At 42.0% G+C, this 24936-nt stretch overlaps 2 protein-coding genes and 2 pseudogenes across 2 annotated transcripts in view; 1 reads left to right on the top strand and 3 right to left on the bottom strand.

Annotated features, from left to right (window-relative positions):
- Positions 1 to 1672: 1672 nt before the first annotated feature.
- On the bottom strand, positions 1673 to 4489 carry LOC140929050 (uncharacterized; annotated as a pseudogene).
- A 3859-nt stretch (positions 4490 to 8348) lies between these two features.
- On the bottom strand, positions 8349 to 13265 carry LOC140929059 (uncharacterized). The gene is made up of 2 exons (XM_073378892.1): positions 12131 to 13265; positions 8349 to 11854 (listed from the first exon to the last, which is right to left on the bottom strand). The coding sequence occupies exons 1-2, from the start codon at positions 13263 to 13265 to the stop codon at positions 8349 to 8351; spliced, it is 4641 nt and encodes a 1546-aa protein (XP_073234993.1).
- A 3947-nt stretch (positions 13266 to 17212) lies between these two features.
- LOC140929064 (uncharacterized) lies at positions 17213 to 18306 on the top strand (annotated as a pseudogene).
- Positions 18307 to 19109: 803 nt separating this feature from the next.
- Positions 19110 to 24936, bottom strand: part of LOC140937872 (uncharacterized) — a 6147-nt gene continuing 320 nt past the window's right edge. Inside the window, exons 1-3 of the mRNA XM_073387445.1 lie at positions 24400 to 24936; positions 20436 to 20656; positions 19110 to 19550 (exon numbers count right to left, since the gene is read on the bottom strand). The exon at positions 24400 to 24936 is cut by the window's right edge and continues 320 nt beyond it. Coding sequence (XP_073243546.1) covers positions 20446 to 20656; positions 24400 to 24936 — 748 coding nt within the window. The 3' untranslated portion in view covers positions 19110 to 19550; positions 20436 to 20445. The remainder of the gene's footprint in view (positions 19551 to 20435; positions 20657 to 24399) is intronic.

Below are 24936 nucleotides of genomic sequence, written 5' to 3' on the forward strand. Positions count from 1 at the left end.
GGATTAGGATAAAGAATAGTCTGACGAAAACAGGAACCTTGAGAACTCGTACACAAGTTCATATCCTAGCCTCATTGGCAAGAGGGTAAATAATGTAAGGAGAGATTTCCCATGAATTCTTTATTTACCTCGAATTCCTTATCTAGCTTTTAAATATTCCCTTTGAAGTTGTTTTAGCCATAATTTACATTGATTTTGCAATCAGGTGTTTTATTTCCCTTAAATTATGCACATTTTACTTCAATGTTTACTTTTAAAAGGATAATTTGTTTCTGGATAATTATACAGCTTAGTCACTGAATAATTGGATCTTTCGCCTGTTCAAATACCAATCGTTCGTAGTTTTTAGTTTTGACATTTTAGGGAATCCTCAGCAAAGGAAACTCGAATTCTTTCACACAGCTTTCTTTGTAGGTTTCCTAAACTCACTTGCTTGACTGACATTTAATTTTGAGTTATTTAGTTTAACATATGAACTTTAAAACTGAATTTATCCAGATTTGTTTTCGCTGTTCAGCTGATTTTATTCAGCCTTCTGTCCATTTGTTTTGTGATGCTGTAATAGGTTGATCGCTTAGTATAAATAGAGCACTGTTATTCCTGTTTTTCGATTTACATTGCGGAGTTATATGCTTGTACGATTTTACATTGCGGATTTATTTGACGGTATGATTTATGTTTGGGAATATCCACACACTCAATCAAACACTTGGAACTTAGACTGTATATCTTTATTCCCAGCACAATCCTTGTTCACTACACCATATATTCATTAATTTTATTCTGCCTAATCATAACAACTCTCTTTTCTTATACACAGTCTTGGCATTTTTGTTATAAGATATCTACACCTAATTGCAATAACGTTGTCATAGAAAAAAGCAAAAAGACAAATAGGAATAAATTAGCCATGTGATTTACATTTGCGTATTTTAATTCGGTATTTAACAATTATTTAGGAATTCATTCACAATAACAAGAGATAATTCTGTAATTCCGCGCTGCAAGATAGACAGGCGCCATAGTCATTTTAGAGCCAACATTCTCCATCAACAGAAGTGGGACAATTCGAAAAAGAAAAAGGTAAATTGACGCGAGCAATATTAAATCTCAGTTGTCGCACTTTCAGTCGCTAATCTATTATGTCCTGACAAACGAAGCTTGGTTTGTGGCTCAGGTGAGGAACTGGCGGAGGACCCCCTTACCCTCTCCGCGATGACAAGTCCTGCCTTCGCCCCTGATTTGTTGCTTGAAAATTGTGATCAGATGGTGTTGTGCACTGCAAACCATACGCAGACTGGCTTTTCTATTTAGCACTAATCTAAAACACGCGTTGAGTTCCTGGAATTTACCCCAGGCTATATTCATTGAAAAAAAATGGAGCCATTATTTCTTTGGTAGTTATCCGATGTGCTTTGTAATTCAAGCACGTTTGAAATTCGCTAGATGAATCAGCCTCGAATTGCATTAGAATGATACCAAGAAACTGATGCAAATGATTTCTCTCATATTATGTGATTAATATTCAGCTATAAGCGTGTGTGTTGTGAATGTTGCAAGCTATGATAATTACGTGCTAATTAATTCCTATTTAACTTTTTGCTTTTTGCTTTTTTCTATGACAACCTTATTGCAATTAGGTGTATGTGTCCCTGATTGTAGCTGTGAACTTTCAAAGTTTATCGAAACTAGCTAATGCTAACATCAATCGTGCGGTGTTCGCTGTTATTGTTATGGGACCAATCATTCCGAGAGGGTCAAAGATCCCAGCCAAGAGTCGCAGTGTGTTTCGCTTAGTCGAAGGTAGATCTTCTGCGTGCTTGGCGATTGCGGTCAGTTCGAGGGTTATCGTATCTTGCTCAAAATCCCATGGCAGACCCAGTACCTTTTGGCCGTTACTTCCCATCTTCAGGCCTAGAGATGACTTTGCGTACGTGACATTTTCAGCTGAAACTGGGTCAAGTTTCACTTCATCGATCAGATCTTTTTTAATTTTCTCTCTAACACTCAGGTCATTGGTCAGCCATTTTCTAAACTTGAATCCCCCGTCTGCCATCCGGTTGACAGTTTTACTATAGAAATTGACAACTTCACTCGACGAGGCTCCGCCCCCCACGAAATCATCCACGTAGAACGAATCAATCAATTTCTTCACGAACTCGGGGTCAACTGCCATTAACTTCGAAATATGATGCCTCAAGGTTGCATTTAGCAAAAAGGGGGATGCATTCAGTCCAAACACAACACAAAATCGATCAACCACAATCTTAGATAGGTCCGGGGGGGTTTGCTAGCCACAAAAATCGAAGACAGTCTCTGTCTTTCTTGTCTACCCCAACATTGAGAAAAGCCTTCTCTATGTCCCCCACGAGAACAACTCTGTTCTCTCGAAACTGCAACAAAATGTCAAACAACAGTGGGTTTAATGACGGTCCCACATAAACAATCATTTAAGGAGGTGCCCGTTTTAGTCGCCTTTAACGATGCATCATATACGATCCTTACCTTTGTTGTCGTGGCTTCTTTTCTCACCACGGCTTGATGTGGCAAATAATGTACCTTCGGGGCTGCTTCTAACTCAACCACCCTCTCTATTACTCCCGTATGAAGCTGTTCGTCAATTATAGCTGCATATTCTGCGAGAATTTCGGGCTCCCTTTCCAGTCTCGCTACTTGGCTTCTAAGACGACGCAAGCTTGTGGTATAATTGGTCGGTAAATCTGGGCAGCCTCCTTTCCAGGGAAGCTTCACTGAATATCGATGCCCATCAAAGGTGATACTGTCCCTGTATTCTTCATACACCCCCGTTCTTGGCTCCTTGATTCCTATGACTTCCAGATCTGACAATCTGTTCACATCAACATCTAAGCTTTCCCTGTCCTCCGTTTTCACCAGGTTAATTTGTACGGGTCCCGGCCCACTTGACAGACTCTTCATTGGACCTGACAGAACCCGACCTAATTCAGTTTCCACAGCGACTGGTTCGTTGAGGTCCCCCCTGATTGTACAATCTTTCTGAACGCTCCACAGGTAATCTGCTCCGACCAAAATGTCGATTTCTAGCTCTCCTGTCCCCATACACACATCCGAAAACCACAATCCCTTAAGGTGGGGATACTCACCCTTTGCAAGTTCCACATGACTGTTTTGGATGCTGGATATTTCTGGTACTACGTACGCTTCGATTGGGATAACCTTTTGGCCGTCAGTTGGGCTTACCTTGACTTCGACCACATCTCTTAAATGCATGTCCTTAGAACGCTGGCCAAAGGTACTGATTCCCCATTGGGCGAAAACTGAAATTCGGCAACAGGAGGCACTTGCTGCGCATTCCTGACATCACATAAAGAAACATGATGACTCGCTTGGCCACACTTGTTGCATTATACACCAATCTTACAATCGCGGGCTCGGTGGCCCTTTTTCGTGCATTTAAAACATCTAGCAATTTATAAACAATATTCTTACGTTCCCTTGGATCTTTAACTCTCTGACAGTTCTCGTGGGCATGTTTTCCCAAACAGAAGGCACAGTTCCCATTTTCTTGTTTTGTAAACAGGGCGTTGGCTGTCGTGCCCCTTGCTCAATTGTCCTTCCCGTCAAGTCTATTGGAATATGAAGGTTTCGAGGAGGTCATTGCATAAAAATGATCCTCTCTCAGTTCCAGCTCTTTCAAAAAGGCTTGCAACATTCGTTTCATCGACCAGGTTAAAAACTCCTCTCCTCTTGTGATCGTCAGTCGAAATTTCTACGGCAATTTTTGCATAATGGCAGGAACAACTATCGTCGAATATGTGTTCTCCTCTACTCCGAGAGCCTTCAATCCCCTGAAATGAGACTCGCACTCATCAAACAACCTCCTCAAGCGAGGAATGTCTCGATCACTGAAAACTGGCAGCATGTTGAGTAAATAGTTTACATGGGCTCGCTGGATTGCTATATCCTTTCCATAGCGTTTCTTCAGAGCTTGGACTGCGGCCTCATAATTTACCGTGGTCAGCGCAAACCCTTCTATCGTCGACCTGGCAGGCTCCTGTATCAAACTTTTCAAATAAGAGAACTTGTCTACTGCGGACAGGTTGTCATTTCCATGGATAGAGCTCTGAAAAGAATCCCAGAACTCCTGCCAATCTTGCAATCTGCCGTTGAACCTCTTTACTTCGAGCTTCAGAAGCTTAGCTTTCGTGTTATGCACAGGGTTCGTGGGCTGTGGGTTTTTGTTTTGAGATGACGCTCCAGTAATCGCTGGGCTAGAATGCATGCTTGGGTTCAGAACCTCCTCCAATCGCAACAGGACTTGGTTCAGTTCTCCTCTGAAGCGATCGCTTTCCTCGATTTGTCTTTCAATTAGAACGTTCAGATCTTCGAAGTCTAAACCTCCAATCAAGTCTAGGGTTTGATTATCCAGTTTCTTCAACGTGTCTACTTTCTCCTGAAGGGCTTTTAAAGACTCCTTACCCCACTGCCTGTCTTGACACTCCACTTTCATGGTTAAGTCTTTGCTTTACTTGGTCTAGTAACCTTTTAGCGATGGTTCGCTGTCCGTCCCTAATTCGCGTCTTCTTATCGACGCTAGCCCTCGCCTTTTCGGCCATAGGGAACGCCCCTCTGTTCCTTCAAAACGTTCAGTAATTCTGGTTCGTTAACACGCTTCTTACACACACTAGTATCCGGCTCGAAGGACCACTGTGTTCGGGAATATCCACACACTCAATCCAACACTCGGAACTTGGACTGTATATCTTTATTCCCGGCAATGATCCTCGTTCACTACACGGTACATTCATTAATTCATTCTGCCTAATCATAATAACTCTCTTTTCTTATACACAGTCTTGGCATTTTTGTTATAAGATATCTATGTGTCATATTCTTATCACATCACGCACGTAACATTCAAAAGCAATTAACTTGTCAACTTAATACATTCCTTATCTCTTTAAAAATACATGCAATCAAGGTTTCCATTACTATGTTTAGGGAAAGGGATGTTGTGTTGCATAACGCGCTATATGTTTCCCAACAATTTACGTTCACGAGCTGAAGATTAAACTGTTGACGAGTTCCTTTCCCGCTAGCCAAGCGAGTTGCAGAGTTAGTTTTCCCCTTGTTGTTCTTACGCTGAAGTCACTCGAGTTATCTTAACGCCTATTTCCCGGATTTGTGCTTGGAAGGGCAAAACCTTTCGTCACAATAAGCGGAGAAGCTTTGAGATCGGAAAGCTTCACCAGGAGTTTCAAATGACAACTTGAGAGAAATAGAGTACTGAGGCAAGTTACTTACTACTTCAAGGTGTGATGACTTAGCATCCTAGAGCCTACATTTGTTCTGAATGTGGCCCAGAGTTTTTGCTTTTGCTTTTATCAGTATCATTTAATTTTTGCGTGATCAAGTGTTACAGTATGTTTCTCCAGATTGCTGTGTCTCCGCCTATTCAAAAAGCACGATTGATATTAGCATTAGCTAGTTTTGATAAACTTTGAAAGTTCACAGCTACAATCAGGGACAAAAGTAGTTGACGCACTTGTTTAAAACGGGTGCTTTTACCAAACATTTACTTCATCTATTATTACATTCTTTTTAAACGCCGTAAATTCCCTCACCCCCCGAATCAATGTTGTCTGAAGTTAAAAAAAGACTTGACGGTCCAAAACTTAACATTGATTTTGGGGGGAAGGGGTTGGGGTAGACAGGGGAAGGGGATAAGTATATCCACTATGCAAAAAGGGGCCATTTTACGGAAGTGTGTCAACACTTTTGTCCCTCATTGTCTGAATGCAAAATTGTGCTACTGCACACAAGTTGAGCCGTGCATGACACTGATTTTAACTGAAATTAAAGGAATCAAAGACATAATTATGTTACTGGTGGGGGGTGACATTGACTCATTCACGACCGAATTATAGGGCCAATTCGAATTACGTGATGACGTAATAGAAGGGCTGCGATATCCAGAATTAATGTCGATATGGTTTACAAGCTAAAAACTGACGCTGAAACTCACGCATATGGACAAGTTTTGAACAAAGGAGACTTTTGTCTGATTGGTTAATCTCATCTGTGATTTCATTGGTCAATCTGTAAAAAGTGATTCTAAGAGCGGGTAAGAACGGGAAGGTGAGAGGCAGGTTTGGAGGCGTCGGTTAACATTTTCTCTCATTCAGATTGATAGTGTGTTTGAGCAAGAAGGACCCGGTTTAAAATGGAAACTATTTTGTTTCCCGAAAACATAGATTGGTACTTACTTTTTTTGGCAGAGGCTTCGTACTATAAAGGGAAATAGTGACGAGTGATCAACGGATCAATCCAAACCGGTGAGTCAAAACCTACCGTGTTCGGTGCAGCGAAACCCGCGAGACATGGAGGAAAATTTTGCCTTTCCAGAACTGCCGGTCATTATTACAGGAGTTTTCAGCACAGGAATGAATTACTGTTAAATAAAGTAAGTTGTTGTACAATGAAAACGTGTGACTTTTATTGTAGCGATGATATTTTAACTAAAACAGCGATAAGATCCTATTCACTGACGCTGTGGAAAATTTGAATTACATGATAATTACCAGGCAACTCACTAATAATAGCTTAATTTTGCTAAACGATGTTTTAATGGACCCCTAAACCAAGACAAAAATGCAAGAATAAAATGAGGAAATCGTTGTAAAAAGAAAATAAGATGGTTTCATTGATAAAATTGTGAAAAACACTGGCGGTTTCAAGAGTCGACACCAAGCAGAAGGAGAAACTTCACAGTTTTCAGAAAAAATTCTTTAAGTATTCGAGACTTTTGTCGTGGGCTTTGGGACAAGAAATCCCTTTTGTGAGAGATAGTACATTTATCTAGGAAGTGGCTTGTACAAATAATATGCAATATAAAGTGGCATGGCACTAAAGAAAAGCCAAAGAGTTGTATCTTCTCAACACAAAAACCACCAAAATGGCGTCCCAGGACTATTTTTAGTGTTTCTAATTATGTTTACAGTGTCACTAATTTTAGAGTCTGAAAGTCTTGGTCCTGAAAGAGTACTAAATTTCAAGTGATATTTACTATCATTTCGATGCATTGCCTTGAACTGTGTAGAATAAAGAATGTTTTAATGCTGCGCGCATGGAATTTTTAACGAAAGAGAGGGAAATTTTCTTGCCGTTAGGACAATTATAGCCAAAAAGTCAATTTAGAGTTTGAGGGACGCAGATCGCTTTAAACCTCTAACAGACGAGTAATGGAAGACTAAATAAAGTGAAAAATAATGAGCATTTAACTGGCAAGGTGTGTGCAAACCGTTATTAAAAATGAAAGCGGTCGCTGGTAGAAAACGCACTTGTACTGTCCTCTCAAGGAATTATTTTGCTTATTCTTGCAAGATTGTGGTCTCTATGGCAGCGCTTATTGAGAACAATCACGTTGACAAATCGATTGTGGGAATTTAATTTATAAACAAGGAGGATAAACACACACTCTGAATATGACGAAAGTTATCAACATCAAGTAAGCTAGCTTAAATTTTATTTACATGAAAACGTAAGCCGTGGCTCTACTACAGTCTACGATTAAAAATAACTCTCGAATCCCGTTCAAGCATTGATTTTTTGTGAGCTTTCAGGTTTTTTTCACAATTGCTTAAGTTTCTGTATTACAAAACCGCATATTTGATCGTTCACGTGTTAAATCTTTCTTGATAGGTTCAAAATATACATGACATAAGTTTCACATATTTTTTACTTTCATTGTCCTGTCCTGGGCAGGAAAAAGCTGTACCAGTTGTTTTTTTACAAGCTCAACTTTTCTGCAATTCTACCAATTTCATATATTTATTGTAACCCTCTCTTTTCTATAAGACACAGACAAAGTTCTCTATTTATTGACACAACACAACATTATTACTGTGTCAAAATTTCCAACATTTCTTTAGTGATGCCTAATAATACATTATTCAAAATGTTCTTCAAAAATTTATTCACATGCTTTTTCATAACTTGAATTTTAGCCACCTGCTCCATTGTAAGCAGATGAAGAGGCTGAAGTGTATACAACGCCAGTTAGGAAGATAAGGCAAGAACCAAGGCACGTCCAATTCGTGTAAGGCTTTAATCAAACTGGGATACAACAAGCAGCCGAGTAACAGTAACAATATGGCGGACGCTAGGCAGCCAACAACAGATAACGCATGCTAACTCATAGTACCGCTGACCGGTACTGGCGTGACTTCTGTTTTTTTTTCCTTTTGTTTTTTTTTTACAATACATAGCGTGAAAGCGAGAAAACTGGAACCAAAAACATAGAGGAAAGTGCTTAAAAGCACTACTTAAACTCTTAAACTGACTTAAACGTCACAGATCAGTAACAACGGCTATAGCTCAGTATCATAATCTTCAAAACGCGCAGGACGACGTCTCGTGCGAGATGATCTCCGCAGGCCAGGAGGGACGGGGTCTGCTGAAACGACTGTCTTCTCCAAAGAGGAGTCCTCAGGGCAAGATGGCTGGGCAGCTGTGTCGTCCATGATGCGGTCGAGAGGAACGGTGGGAGCAGGTGGTGTAACATAGGGAGGAGTGTTAGATAGATGCTGGGCTGAAGCAGAGATAGCATCAGGGATGTCAGGCAGCGAGGGTGGGGGGTGAGGTGTGATATCAGGATCGTCATCGTCATCTGAGTCATGACCGCGGCACCGGCGAGGAGGATGTGAGGGACCAGCCAAGTCGGAAGGGACCTTGAAGCACTCAGTAAGTTTGACGTGGTAAGACGAGCTGCGTAACTGGGATCCAATGAACTTTTTGATATCACAGAATGGGGGATCTATGGCTACAAGAAGGTAGCGGTCGCGGGCTCGAGACTTGTTCCGATCGGAATGAAGGTACACTAGGTCACCAACATCAATTACAGGAGTAGGACGCCTGTTGTGCAATGGGGCTTTGGAGCCCTCACTGTGGGGGTGGTTGGACAGACGATGCTCGTGCTGGAGCGCAATTAAATGGTCGTCGGCAAGGGGTAACTGCTGGTTGGAAAACTGGTCCCGCTGTGTCCACATTTCTAGCGAGGATAGGCCACGTGAACGGATACGAGAGTTCAAGGCAGAAGTGGCTACGGCTAGAGTGAGGGGCGAAACGGCACCGCCTAAAGGCTCCTGGCGGAGAAGTTCCGCTTCCAACTCCTGGACTGCTCTCTCAGCTACGGGATTCTTGTTGGGATTTTTGGCCTGACCAAGCTCAATTGTAATTCTATGCTTCTTTAAGAGAGGGTCGTTAACGAGAGCCTTAAAGCCAGGGGCAGGGTCAGTACGGATCACGGCAGGTGGGCCATCCATAGGGCGCAATTCTAAGCAGAGCTTTACAATGGCGTCGCGTAACGTTTGATGACGCTCGTCCTCAAGAAATACACTGGAAGTGTAAGAGGTGACAGTCTCGCGGAGGACAAAGATGAGCTGGCGAGAACGTTTGATGACGTCTGCGGCGAAGGACCGACCAATAGCGACGGGTGGAGGAGAAGTGGACTGGTCAATACGTGCGGTTGGAGAGCTGCGGATTGCTGCACAGGAGTGGCACCCGTCAGAGACACGGGAGACAGCCTGGTCCAGATCGAGAGCGTATAGATAGCGTTTGACGACCATTTTCAACTGGTGACAAGACGGGTGGCTGAGTTGTAGGTGAAGGGCAGTCAAAAGGCCGTCCAAAGCTTGGCGTGGGACAATGATGCATTCTCTAGATGGTGACAAGGGTTCATGACGCCGCACAACAAGGAGGCCATCATCTGCAACTGACGCAACTTGTAAATAACGTTTGACGTCCTTGATGTTAGTGAGCTTTTTGGACGGTCTCGTACCCTGGACGAGGTGAGCGTGGGTACGGCGTAGATCTGGGCACTCAGACTGAACAGACACCCAGGCAGGCCGGCTGGTAAAGGGAAGGCGAACATTGCCTTGGAGGACATCTTGAACAGAAACGGCTCGGACAACAGAGTCCCTGGTTCGAGAAATGAACGAGCACACCTGACAGGTCTCGTTGTCACAGGCGGCGGCGTTTCGGCTTGCGAAGTCTGACGGGAGGATAGCAGCGCCGGAGACGTGCCTGACTGATGCTTGGTAACGACTCACGACAGACAAGAAGGTGGAGACACGGGGGCTGGCAGAAAACTCCCCGCGGCAGAGCTTCTCATAGGCTTGAACGCAAGGCTTACTGTCAGTGAGAATGCAGGCCTTTTTGACGGACTGAATAAGATACGGGCTAAAGTGCTTAGTTGCCGCTGCGATGGAGAGGGCTTCGACCTCGCACGGAAGCCACGTTGTTTGGGAGCCCCGTAACTTGGCGCTGAAGAAGCCAGAGACACATAACTTATCTCCGCGCGTTAGGTAGAGGGTGGCCCCTAATCCAGGGTCCCGGACGGCTCCATCAGTGACAATCCATAACTGGTCCTCGGGTCTGGGTAACGTGATGGTGAGTGCAGAGGAAAGGGCGTTCTGAGCACTACGGAATGCGGCCCTGAGATTATCGGTCCAGTTAATAGATTCCTGAGAAGGGCGACCGGCTGCTACAGCATCCAGTGGAGCGAGGTAACTGGAGCACCTTGGAATAACACGGGAAAGAACTTTGTAAGCGCCAATGAAGGATCTTAAGCGAGCAACAGTGTTCGGCTCGGGGTACGTGGCGAGGGTGTTAAGACGGTGAGGACTGGCGGAAAGGGAGCCAGCATTCCAGATCCAGCCGAGAATAGTGGTAGTTTTGGGACTGATGATGGTCTTGTGGGCAGACAAATGCAGGTTGCACTTGTGTAGGGCCTGTAGGACCCTCTTCCAGTTGTGGAGTAGCTCTTGGGGTGTGTTGCTGTCGCAGTACAGATCATCAGCGATTTTGGCAACGGATCCATCTTGTAGTAGTGGGCCTAGAACGCGGCACATAACCTCTTCAAGGGCAGTTTCCGATCCGGGCATACCCATAGCGGAACGAACGTAGACTCGTACTCCTTTAAACGGAGTAGCAACGCCGCAATACTTCATGGACTCTTTAGCCAAAGGTATTTGGTAAAAGGCACTTGTCAGGTCTGTGACGATGATATGAGACCACTGGGCGATGCGGCGCAGGGTGGAGTCCACGTCAGGCAGCAAGGATGGTTGGGGTTTACTGTACCGGCCTACGTCAGCGAAGGCAGTGACAAGACGAGACCCGCCGTTCGGCTTTTTCACAAGGAAAGAAGGGTTCAGGTATTCTACAGTGATACCAACATCTTCAGGGCGCTGGAAGACGCCAAGCTGCTCTAGGTGGTCGAACTTCTCTTGGAGTTCTACGAGCTTATCGCGGGCATATTGGGGGAGGCGGCCTTTCCGCTGTGGGGGCTCGACAGGGCCCATGTTGACCTTTGCTTGGTAAGGACCTGCGGATCCATTATAACCTGGGAACTGAGGGTCAAATACGGAGTCGTACTCACTGAGCAGAGATTGGAAGGTGGCTCTGACAGCCTCAGGGAGAATGCGGTCTGGGTCTACCTGGACGGATGAAGAGTGGCTAGCAGGAAAGGGAGGTAGCGGATGCTGAGTAGGAGGCTGACTTGTCGGTGACTCCTCTTTTGGTTCGAAGACAGGGGTGACCTGGCAGAAGTGTTCGTGACGCTTAAGCGTTCGGGGTTCGGCTGACAGGTTTGGTATGCGGATTGCACGCACAACGCTGGAAACGACACCCGGTGGCGGCCACAGCTGAGAGGGCTTGAGATTACGTAAACTAGGTGCATCAGTGCGGGGTTCAAGCGCATACTCTGAATCAGGGGGGGCATCGTCAGGGAGCTGAACTTCCAAGAATTCACCGGGCCAAACAGTCTTGGAGGGAGTAGGAGCACGGAGAACAAAGGCTCTGCGGACGGTTGTGGAAGGGCTGGGCGGGGCCTGGGAACCGTATGTGTAGGTTGAACCATTGCCAAGTAGCACTTCTCTCTTGGCGGGCCGGACGGCAACGTCGTTTGCCTCCATGGAAGGGGTCCCGGCAAGCACTTCGACGTCAAGATCTTCGACGACAAGTCCCTCAAATGTAAAGTCAGTGTGGTCGCGGGTGAAGGATGTCCGTATCTCTCCGACCACCTGAAGCTGAGAAGAGCCATCAGCCTGTTGGACGGACTGAGCACTGGATATAATTGGACATCCAAGATGTTTCGCGGTGGAGTGGCGGATCATATTTCCAGTTGCTCCGCTGTCGATGGTGATACGTACAACACGGTGACCATGAAAGACATCCATATAAGGAGATTGGCGGGTCTGGACACGGTAGGCAACAACGTCAGGAGTAGGCAAAGTGGTTTCAGGACAGGGTGGATCAGGATCAAGGTCGAAGTTGGTGTCTTGTTTGTCGTCCAGTATGCCGACGATCTGTCTCGCTTTTACCATGAAGCGCCTGTCATTGTCAGGGAGGAAGGTACACTGACTGAGGAAGTGGTTGGTGTTAGAGCGACCGGCTTGCTTACATAAGGGACAGACCTTGTCCTGACGGGGCTGTCTGGTGCGGGTCTTAGGGTCACTCCTGCCACCCGGACGGGGGCGACGAAAATCATCAGCTACCGCGGCACGTAGAATCTTAGCATCATCTGAAGCGCGGATTTCCTCGAGGAGAGAGCTAAGTGCCTGAGAGATCTCGGGTTTAATTGAGGCAAGGGTGCGAGACCTCAACTCCGTGCCGTAACGTTGCTTGACTAAACGAGGGAGACTGGGGTGAATGAGTCGCAACCAAGTAAGAACGACAAAGTTTTCTAGGGTAGGGGTTAGTTCCTCATCCTCTGCAACATGTTCGCCATGGTGAGTTAAATCGTTGGCGCGAAGTAAGGAATCTTCCACAAAAGCCATGAGGCGTTGATACAGATCCTCAGGGCGCTCATCCGCTGCGAGGTGTATGTCAGAAAAATCGATAAATTGAGCGCCGGTGGCCTGGAAGCCAAAGTGTTGGCGAATAGTTTGCCAGATGTATTCGAGTGACGTTGAATTTTTCACCAAAGTGCTTCGGGAGATGATAGGGCAGTAATTCGCAATCTGACCGAGCATCAGCTCGAGAAAGTTGACTTTTTGTCGGGCGGTGAGGCGTCGAGCAAGAGGTATGGAATCGCCATCGGCTTCGAGTCCTCGAAGTGGTTGGGCTTTGGTTTTTTTTAACCATTGAACGCCATCGGCTAGGAAGGGAGCGAAGTTGCTGTCCAATGATAATGTGTAAAGCAGATTTTGCTTCCAATTCTCGAAGCTATTAATAGTTTCCACCTTGGAAAGGCACCACTGTTTCGGTGCGCGGTGAGAAGACGCCATTACACATGAGGAAAAACTCAGGGACGTGTTTTCACAGCGAAGGATACACTGTTTTGGTTCCAGCGGTCGAGGCTTAAAAGTGACTTTGTACGGTAAAAAGGTGAGGCTTGGGTTGAACCGAACGCTGCCACCACGCCAGTTAGGAAGATAAGGCAAGAACCAAGGCACGTCCAATTCGTGTAAGGCTTTAATCAAACTGGGATACAACAAGCGGCCGAGTAACAGTAACAATATGGCGGACGCTAGGCAGCCAACAACAGATAACGCATGCTAACTCATAGTACCGCTGACCGGTACTGGCGCAAGTTGTTTCACTCTTATTTTGAATCTTTGTTCATGTCCATGCATGATAAACAAACAAAACGCTGTGGTTGTGTGACCAGCCATTCTCAGCAAATTGGGCAACTACCCTGTTTGGCCTTAAGTGACCTATGAACTAGCAATGTTTGAAATACTTTTAACAAAAATGGGAGTGTTCTTTTCCTTTCAAGGGAATTTATTTGAAGCCAACCAAGTCTAAAATTTCCCAGTGTTTTTATCACGCACAACAAGGTTACTTCAATTACACCTTCTTACCTGTCTTTAAATAGACAGGGTTTTTATTACGAACTGAAACAAGGGAAATTAACCATTAACAGAGTCAGCAGGGTTAGGGTCATAAGATGCCCATGATGTTCTGTTTCCTTTGCCTCAAGCCCTTAACCTACACCATTCAAAAATGTTAGATGATGTGATTGCTTTCCATTAAAAGCCATGAAATTAAATTTTAATGAAAGGTCTGAATAGCAATATAATAATGGCCATTATTCAATTTGAACAAACAAAATAATTTAAAACAATACTGTGATTGTCGTATAAACATAACAACTTTCTTTAATTTTCCAGACATGTTTCGACGGTACATCCGTCATCTTCAGTGGTACATATTTTGAAATCGCTGTTGAATTTAAAGCGTGCGCGATCTTACAAAGTTTGTTACATTGCGTTGTCAATTTTGCGTACTAAAACAAAGTTAAATGAGTGACGCTTAGTTCTTTACAGGGAGAGAGTCAGGTTAATGTGTTTCGCCTGCTGGTTGAGATCGGGCTTCTCCCATTTTATGAACATGGATTCCTTAAGCTTCACTTGGTACTTAGTGGCTGCAGAGTCCAGGATCTCGAAGCAATCCGGTGTGCAGGATGCTCTACAAAACTCTGAACCCTGCAGATGTTTAAAAACGTTCGAAGACCTGTCTGAAAGTAAGTGCTCGCGCACTCGTGTGGAGAAGTGTCGGCTGGTTTCACCAACATAACAAGCATTACAACTTGCACACAAAAATTTATAGACCACACGCGTGCGTAGCCCCTCAGGGACAGCATCTTTCACATTAAAAAGATTCCTGACTTTAAAAGTAGTAAAGACTAACCTTAAATCAATAGGTTTACATAACCGGTTAGGAAGTTTGCGTATACTCCTCTGTGCCGTGACTGAGAAGTGCCCAACATCAGGGATTTTAAAGAAGAACTTAGGCGTTCCCTGGGGCTCGCCTTCTGAATAGGGCTGTGTTTTCCCTCCCTTGACTGCTGTCTGAATATATTTAGAAATATATTTGTTGATAAGGTTTTCAGGGAAGAGATTCCTCCGCAGAATGACAGACAATTTTTGAAGGTCAGTATGGAACCCCATCCAAGTGTTGTTTATCTTAAAAGTTCTATGAATCAAGGTTTTGATTAACCCCACCAGTTATCTGAGTTTTTGCCCCTTACCTACAAATTGGGGTTAATCAAAACCTTGATTCATAGAACTTTTAAGATAAACAACACTTGGATGGGGTTCCATACTGACCTTCAAAAATTGTCTGTGTTCTGTGTTGTCTCTTCTGAGAGTACTTCAAGCGACAATTTCAGTATTTATACGGAAACCAGCAGTTCAGAGGAAGATCTGCAAAACGTATACCTTCAAAAATTGTCTGTGTTCTGTGTTGTCTCTTCTGAGAGTACTTCAAGCGACAATTTCAGTATTTATACGGAAACCAGCAGTTCAGAGGAAGATCTGCAAAACGTAGAAGAGCCCAGGACGTCTACTTCATCAGCGACAACGCATAATTCACGCAAAGGGAAATCGAAATCATCTTCGACTGTGAAAAGGTCCAAGTGAGCTACTAACAGTCTAAACGACGATCAAATGAAGGAACTGACCTCATGGATATTTTCAATGCAGGAAGCTAATGAGGTGGAAGTTCACATTCGCTCATGCCTTCTTGAATCGCCGCGTGTTACGTCAAAAAAAAGAGAGGAGCTGTTTCACGAAACATCTGCTCTGCGAGGCACAGAAAGCAAACTTTCAATTGTTAATAGTTGGATTCTGTCTCAAGTTTTCGACATTTGTCAGGGAATGTGCCACCTTATCAGGCAAGCAAAACAGAAAAGCTGCTTTTTCCGTGGCTTGGATGAAAATGTTAGTAAATTTTCAAGTCAGAAAGCCAACTCAAGAACGAATGATCATCGAACGTTTCCTTGTGGGACAACAGTTCTCCCTGAAGTGGTGCATGCTGTTGTAAGCGTAATCCACGAAATGGTTTATTGCACTATTCACAGTTACGTTCAGTTGAGAAAATAAAACTCGACTTCCGAACAAAGGAATTCATGCTTGGTCGTGGAGTCGGATGATACCTTGTTTCGATATTGCGGCGCTGCTTTTTAAAGGAGGTGGATAAGAATGTTCGTGAATTTACCACAGACACAAATCTTGCAAAGTACCCGACGAAGTTTATCGATATGTGCCAGACCTCTGTTTTGAATAACGAAACACTGGAAAGTGATTTTAAATTACTCGTTGCATCGTTCATTTCAGCTGAAGGTGCGATCAATCACGAGGTAATGGGTGGAGTATTTAGAGCTCTGGTTTCCAAGCTGGCCAATACACGAATCAACGAATTCGTGAATGCTAAAGTTGAAAGAGACCTCAAATATCTGGGAAAGTTGTTGACGCAGACGAGATGTTATGGGCGAAACTTAAAACATTTTCTTTGGCTGCCAAACGTGAGTAAATGAACTTGCAGCTGGCCATGTAATTAAGACTGAATACTGCATTTACATTGACAATAATATTTTTTTTTTGAAGCCACAATGTTATGAGGGGATGGCTGGAACAGAGATCGACCAAGTGATGATTTCATTTTCCCATTAATTCTAAGGAGGTTTACAATTGAATCCAAGTACGAATTTTACATTATATTCAGTAAAATATTGCAGTTAATAAAAGAAAAAGTGGATGTGTATTTTTTTCAAAATCTGGCAATAAACAGAGCTGATTGAGTTCTTTTGAGTCATCATAAATCAGTTGAACTGGGCTAATAGTGTGGTCCAGAGCTATGGATTATTTTGAAATAAGGTTGTCTATTTTTATTTTGCATTTCATTTTTCTTCTTATTATTTATGGGCTCAATATTCAGTGTAGTGTTCTATTCTTATAATCAAGTAGCTGACAGACAGCTTCAACAATATGTGAGAGGTTCATATACTGTAGATAAATTCAGTACTGAATCAGTAAAAATCAATTATTTCACAACCTATAATACATGTAACACACTATTTATGTGTCTCTGGTTCTTCGTGAAATGCAATAAAAATATTTTTTTAAACCTGACTTAAGGTCAAGTAATACGGGCAACATTTTCGCACAACTTGTCGCGCAACATTGTTGCGTTGCAAGTTGAAAAGCGTTGTTGCCCGTATTACCACCTTCGCTCTCAACTTGTCGCGCAACAAATTTCAATGTTGCAAGTTGCGGCAACATGTTGCGCAAAGTTGACCTGAGTTCTACTTTTTGCAACAAACTTTCAATTTTATTATTTGGGTCACAACTTGCTACGCTTCACAACACCTGTGATTCCCGCACCAAAAACGCGGGAAAGATGGTGAGTAAGCGCACTCTTCACCTTGGGCATATTTGGGCAGGAAGTAAACATGGCCGAGGCTGTGGAGGTTGAGAATGTTGAAACCCAAGATTGTGAATTTATTAGTGAAAAAATGTCAGAGGCCCAAAGAAAGGATTTGTGCAAAGAACTTGAAAAGCACCCGTGTCTGTGGGAAACTTGTGGACCAGAGTATAAAAACAAGCCACGAAGGTCAAGAGCTCTGGATGAGTTATGCCAAAAATTTAATATTTCACCAAGCTGTCTCAAAAAACAACTACATAGCCTTAGAACGGCATTGACAAGGGAGTAAAGAAAGAAACCACAGAAGGTCAACAGTCGAGGTGGAAATTTTACACCGCTTTATCGTATATGAAAGATGACATTGTCCGTTCTCTTAAGGCGAAGGAAGAAACTGAGTGGACTGAAGAAGAAACAGAGCAATTGATCGAGTTTTACAAGCAAAACGACCAGCTATGGAATCATCACCTTACTTCATATCGGGACAGAAACTTGAGAGACTTAAATTTCAAGAAGCTGTGTGAAATTCTACCGAACAGAAGCCAGGATGATGTTAAAAAACAGTGGAGTTCGTTAAAAACCATTTTCTTCCGGGAATTAAAAAGGGAAGAAGACACCAAGGTGAGTGGAGCGAGTACCGACACGGCATACTTTTCCCAATGGAGATATTTCAAAGCAATGATGTTCATAAAAGGGAGCGAGGATGTAGACCCTGCCGTTACTACCCTTGCAACTGCTGATGAAAAAGAAAACGAGAGACCAGCCAAGAAAACAAAGGCAGATAAATCGAGAGAAATGGACGAAATAAAATTGGATTTTTTCAAGGAAGCCGTGAAATGCCTTCAAAGTCCAGCAGCAGCAAGTCAGAAAAACAATGATTCAATCAGCTTGTTTGTGAAGTCACTGGAGTCTCAGTTACGACGGTTTTCTGGTCGACAACTTGCTATAGCAAAGAAAAGGATTAACGATGTCATTTTTGATTTGGAAATGGAATGCTACGTTCCTCAAGGTACACTTGCTCCTACAAGTACATGTAGCTCGCTGTCTACAGGCCTCAATGCTTTCAACCCACAAGCTCCAGTAACTAGTTTGAACTCTGACAATTTTAACTGGTCTTTTCAGTAAACGCTTTGTAGTCCGATTTGCATGAAATGGCGCCAATATTTTTTTTATAATGCATACACTTCCCGAGCCTCACATTCGTGTGAAAAGTCGTGTCTAAAACTTTAGTCTTAAAATAATCATGAACTCAAGGGCAAATGAAGGATGTGCCGGTATATTTCAGACAGTATTAGCGCCACGGAGTAGTTTTTAAACGTGTTACTGTTATGTTGTAATATCACTCAAAACTACTCTGGCAGGTTAAATTTCAAATAAGCCAACAACAAACTGGACGACGAATTTGTTGTAAATAAGGACTTAACTTAAATGACTTCCAGATTTCTCATGCAAGTCCTGTCAAATCAGGGAAAACTTTATTCATTCTTAGTGTAGCAAGACAGGATCATACCAACATTTTTATCGGTACCATATGTACATAATTTTTCTAATAACAATAATTTAACATCTTCTCCTTCTTTTTCGCAAAAAAAGAGATACATGCACTACTTGAGTACTTCAAGAAGTCTTGATATGATTCTTGTTATAAAATTACTTTGCAAATACAATTTTTAAGTATACTTGACAATATGTTCAAGCATAATTCGATTCAGTTGAGAATCATTATAACTGCATGTATTTTGAGGTAATATAAGATTATTTATGAGGCAATTAAGAATTACCTGTCATACGAGGAGTTTCAAAAAGCCTCACTTTCTTCACACAAATAAATTAATAAAAATTAATGAATAAAGCTTTTATACACGTCCTATATTTTGTGTTTTTCAGGATCCTTTGGAATTGCTCTTTGAGGTGTTTTTCAATTAACACAAAAGAGATTATGTCACATTCTGGTTGTATGGCTCAGGGTGCAAAGAAAATCATTTTGAAAGGTTGCCATCATTAGGGACCAGGGATTTCCCCCAGCCACTATAAACAATGATGATCCCTAGCTACTTTCATAGGAAAATAGAGGGAAAATAGAACCATAAAAAATCAATAACTCTTTGATTCCCAGCCTACACCGTCTATTTCAAACTTTTCTGACAACCCTGAATAATATTATTTTAACATTAAAATGTCTGATCCTGGAATAAATTTGCAGTTCATGTTTTGCCACATATTCAGCTGTGACTTGTGTTTTAAACCTTACAAAACATTTCACTGCTCACACATTCAAGACCAGAATAGACAAAATTATATACATAATGTTTCATCCTCCACATTATTTTCTCTGCTGCTGTTTGTTAACCAATAATCTTGCTTGGGTTCTGTAAATTGAAAAAGTACAGTCACATATTTATTATTTTTCAAATCTTGTAAAACATGCAGCATATATTTGGAGGATAAGGCAGTAACATTTATAGAAATGTAAGGCAACAAGACAGTCAACCCCACAATACAACACTTAATTGTGTTGTGAGGAATGAATAAAGTAAAATCTACAGCTATAAAAAGTTTGCTGACGCTTTGAGGGCTAGTCCTTTGTAATATGTGTCACGTATTGCTTACATGAAGTGTATTTTGTATCATCTTGTATCATTTTACATTCTGAACATCTTATATAAGCGAAGTCTTGTGTAAACACGTGGAAGTTTTTGTAACTAAAGATGTTAGCTTCGAGCCGAGTGTCGCCGTTGTTAGAGTTCTTACTGAGTGTTATCCCTCTAAACGTTACAATATTATTATATGGATTTGCTTCACATAACGAATAGGGCTTAACCACCCAGACTTTCATTAATAAAAGTTGTCTATCAACTCAAATGGTAAAATGGCTAAGTGTATATATTTCACCCCTCCCACCAATGCAGCAACACTGTTTGTAAAACAAACATCCTTTTATTCCTTGCGTGATGGTATATACTTTATAAATGACCAGCTTTTGAAAAACGTTTAGTGAATTTAATGTTACTTTATATAAGAATATATAACTTATCATTTTATGGAAAGTGATAATGTGGACAATTTCTTGTTAAATGCTGACAAAAAAAGGTTGTTATGATTAGCCCGTATTATGAAGACACACATGAAAGTGCACAGATCATTATAAAAATAGCCTTAATTTAACAGATGGACAATAAAATTTGGTCCTCCATAGTGTGTACAGCTAAATATTTAACTAGAAGTATATACGTCAACAGCAATAGAATACAAACATGCAGTCAGTCACACTCCACAAAGTTCCCACTGCCATGGTACTGCACCCTCAGAGTTAAAATAAGTCATGTACTCCTCCCTGATAGCCCTCGCTTCATTCGAGAAGTTGTTGCTACAGTGGGGATGGTAGTCCAGCCAAGAAGTTTGCTGATCACTCAACCTCCAAGGTGCTGGAATAATATTTCCTTGACCATCCTCCACATCTGTCAATCCATCCACCCTGAAGACAGCAATTAATGCGTACAAAGTAAGCATATAATAGTAAAGAAGTCCTTATTTTTAATGAAAATATCAGTGAATACGTAATAGTGGTTTACAATGAAGAATGGTATTGCAGTAATATATAGATTTGGCCAGGGCTAAAAGCGAAGCTCCTATATATTAACTCGCATTTCTAATTTAAATCAAACAATAAACTTGTTTCCACAATTCAGTTAACTTTAGAGCTTATTCATGCGACTTTTGAGGGAAAGGTTAAGTGATTTTAGAGAAAAGTAATTTGCAAACAGTACAAGCTAAGAGTGAACTTAATCTTACATCGAGTTGATAGCCTTATATGCATGTACACCCAAAAAATAGCAATCATCTTCGATCACATTTAAGAGCGCGGGCTCTTGACCACAGTAGATTAGGCCTGGAAAACAAATTCTTGGAAAACAAATCAGGCCGAATTTTTTGCGTTCGACAAGTTTACTTTACAAAATCTTGCCAACATGCCTGGGGACGTGTAACCCAACCTTTTATACTTTTTATACATCACATCTGAGATGAAACAGTACCATGAGGCGCTGTTTTTATCATACAGACCTCGGACAGAATGCAGTATTTCAGAATTTTGCAATACAAATTGCACTCACTCAATATTCAGGACGATCGAAGCACGTGTGGGCTTTTAGCGAAACCGTTAAAAAAATTTCCAAAATCACCTATACGGCTAGCCGGTTCTCACTTTTGACAAGCGCCAAAGTCGACTGTTTAAATTATGATTAATAGAGTTATACGCTTCAACATAATAAAGAATTTATTATGTTTATTTTTTATTTAATGGTTTTATAACGATGTGTAATCGTCAAAGGCGTTTGATACGCGTGGCATTTTGACTACTCCTGCATGCAAGCGATGTTCCTGAGCGACTGAAAACAAACGGCACAGCGATAAAAATTGCAAAAGAGACTACTAACAATCAATAAAAGGAAAATAATTCGGCGAAACATATACAGAGACAACAATTTTCATTCACGAAGACAAGTATTAAAGTGTCTCTGAAAATCCTTGTTTATGTTTTTCATTTTGTAAGCCGGCTTCCCGGTATTTGCTTTTTCAAAGATGAACTCGAGGCAAGAAAATCGCTCAAAGCTTTCTTTTACAGCCAGAATTATAACTAAATATTCTTTGAAACGTTTACTTTCTTTCTATTCGCGGTGAGAAAATGTCTAAAGGCTTTTTAAAGTTCTATAAGCTTATAATCAAACCTGATACTCAGTCAGATTATTGTCTCAAATCTTACAATTAAAAACGTGCATAAACTAAATAGCTGCATAAACTACGCTCGACTTCATTAAATTATATATAAAAGACAAACTTCAAATGCAATAATTACTCAGGCTTACCATTCGAGATGCGCTGAAAACTATCAAGTAAGGCCAGAATCGCTTCAGACTTTTCAACCCTCTTACACATCAAGCAAGGTAGAAAACGAAAACGATGCCATCCGAAATCGGATTTCCGACTTCGACAAGCGACGTATTTCTCAACCAAAAACCCAGTAAACAAACTAGCCATGAATAACAGAAGACTCTTGATAGCAGCTGAATTTCATTTTGTACATTCAGTGGAAAAAGACAGTTAAAAACATCACAAGTTGACACAAAACTCTGTCTTCAGCAAAGTAAACAAGTTTCAAGATGCTGCATAAATTTTCCGCATGAACTCACCTGTCAAATTTTGACCAATCAGAGCATAAAAATTGGACGTAGAGCGTGACCAACGCGTGACCTTGGTGAGAAAAGTCAAAAGCAACTGGTATGTCTTCCCTGCCTGTAAAAACTGGCTGAATTTTAGCTTCCGAGGTCAGTTTAAAATCAACATTTTAATTGTGCGGCACATACAAAACACAACATATTTCATATGAATTTAAAAAAAATAAACTTGAGCCTGCGATCATTTGAAAACTAGTAACTTGTCAGCGGATAACTTCAAAAAGATATTCAACCTCGATGGGTCGACACCTGAGCCCGCGATACAGTCAGGTGATACTGGTCAGCGGATACCCTGTTTTGACAGCTGTCAATTGGTCACAACATTGATGTGCAATATATGTGTGCAATATCAGTCTTCCTGTGCTCCCAAACTGGCTAGAAAGTGTGACGATTAAACACTGGTTTCCCTGTGGTGCGGACAGGCGGGCGGGCGGTGTACGGTCACGTGATTACCAAATTTTCTGGGATGGGTAGATTTACTTACCCATGGTGCTCCGCAGGCGCGTTTCGCGCGCCAGAGCTCCGCTATAAAATACCGTAAATCCCCTATTAAGCGTTAAGCCCCTCCCTCCCTCCCTTCACCTTCCTGTACTTAGCTTTTCCACTTTGTATTCTAGTTGTTGATAGAGAACTGATACTACTGTCTTTGCTGATAAAGATAAGTCGCCCCTTTCAAATAAGCCCCCCTCCCCCCTTCAAATCTGTTTGAAATAAATAAGCCTCCAGGGGGCTTAATAGAGGATTTACAGTAATGGAAAAATGATCAGAAGGCTAGGATGTGCAACTCATAAGACGATTATGATTAAATATGATAAACTACATGTTTCAGCAAACAACTGTATATAAACACTAGAGAACATTTCCTGTCGGCAATATTTTTAACTAGGTTTTTGTCACTTTATAAAAACTAAAATAAGTTGTAGATGAAATGTAAACTACATTTTGTAAAACAATTATTTTGTCCCTTGTCAAAAGGAAACTTATTTTGTTTGGCCTGATTCCCATCTGTTAACATACATGTCATGTGATAATCCACTCTTTATTTGCGAAGGGCACAAGGTAAATCTCACAGGTTCCCTAAATAAAGATTTTGTATAAACCTGCATTATTATTTTTCTTAAGACAGATCACCTAAAGTTTATACATAGCTGGCCAGCACACAACTGTCCGCAAAAAGATTTCTTAAAATATTATGCAGGTATCAATGTTTAGATGGAGAGTGAGGGCACAGGCATAGACAGGGCATTTGAAGACTTCCTTTGTCCCCTTTCTGGGATATTTGATCACAAATTTTGCCCCAAACGGCAGTTTTGTTAATCCCAGAAAGGGATAATTTATCACATATGAACTAATTTCCAGTCCTAAGGGTGACAGGAATTTGACAAAGAAAATGCACAAAAGTTCAAATGCTGCATCTATACCCGTACCCCCCCTCCCCCCCACCATCCAAACATTGATCCCTGTATTAACAAAATTTGACTCATGATCAGTTGGGCAGCATGACATCCAAACAGAAAGGAAAAGCCTTAGAGGCCAAATGTTGCCATTACTTGTGTTTTTTTTCTTCTCATCCTTTCTTTCCCCTTGCTCTTTCTATTTTCCATTTTCCTTTTATGCTAGAGTTACATTGTATTTGGTAAAAGGGTGGGTGGACTCAACTTTGAGCCCACCAGTCTCTGTTTCCAAAATACACACAGTTGACCAAAACACAAAAACTTCAAAATACCTATTTTTCTTTGCTAGAAATCGCTGTAATAGATAATTTACAATATCTTACCTTAAAAAGTTGTGTAGTACCAATGCTACCATAATCAAGGCAATGACCTTGTCGGGAGGTAAGACAATGGGGGCTCTAAATACCCTCCACCTATTTCCAATGATTCCCAGACCGTTTTCTGATATCCTTCGCATACGAGACAGTCGATAATTGAAAACGCGCTGGGCTCTTGACAACCCTGACAGTGGAAATGGCTTCATTAAGTACCTTGTTAGGGCAAAGGCATCATCTCCTGTCAGAACGTAAGGGACTGGCATTAACCTTCCAGGCAGGGGTTTTGGTTTGGGCAGATTCAGTGGATTGTCCGCTGAGCTTAATGCCATTTTTAGGTCACAATTTTGCCATATGGCAGAGTCTGGCGAACGGCCATTCGTTCCCGCACTCGCCCAAATGCACTGGAAATCAGGCCCAAAGACAGCGAGGAGGACAATGCTATTGTTTCCTTTGTAATCGTAAAAATGGGAGCCCGAGTTGGGTGGTTGCTGAATGATCACCCGTTTCCCGTCAATTGCACCAACGCCATGAGGAAAATTCCACCTGGACGCGAATTTGTCGGCCAATATCTGCCACTCTCTTTCCGTGCTCGGAACGTTTAGAAATTCGGGCGCTAATACTTGATAAAGGGTACGACTTGTTTCATAGACGATTGACGAAATCGATTGTCGCGAAATGCGGAACGAGTACTCAAGTGAGTGAAAGCTTTCTCCAGTTGCTAAATAGCGTAATGTAACAGCGAGGCGTTCG

This window comes from Porites lutea, chromosome 1 (genome assembly GCF_958299795.1).
Source record: "Porites lutea chromosome 1, jaPorLute2.1, whole genome shotgun sequence".
Lineage (NCBI taxonomy): Eukaryota > Metazoa > Cnidaria > Anthozoa > Scleractinia > Poritidae > Porites > Porites lutea.

Bases quoted from the DNA above. Each gene is read 5' to 3' on its own strand.
- LOC140929059 (XM_073378892.1), bottom strand. From the start codon at position 13,265: ATGGCGTCTTCTCACCGCGCACCGAAACAGTGGTGCCTTTCCAAGGTG. The intron at 11,855-12,130 runs AACATCTTGGAT...CCCCGCCCAGCC, and splicing joins GATCCGCCACTCCACCGCGA to CTTCCACAACCGTCCGCAGA.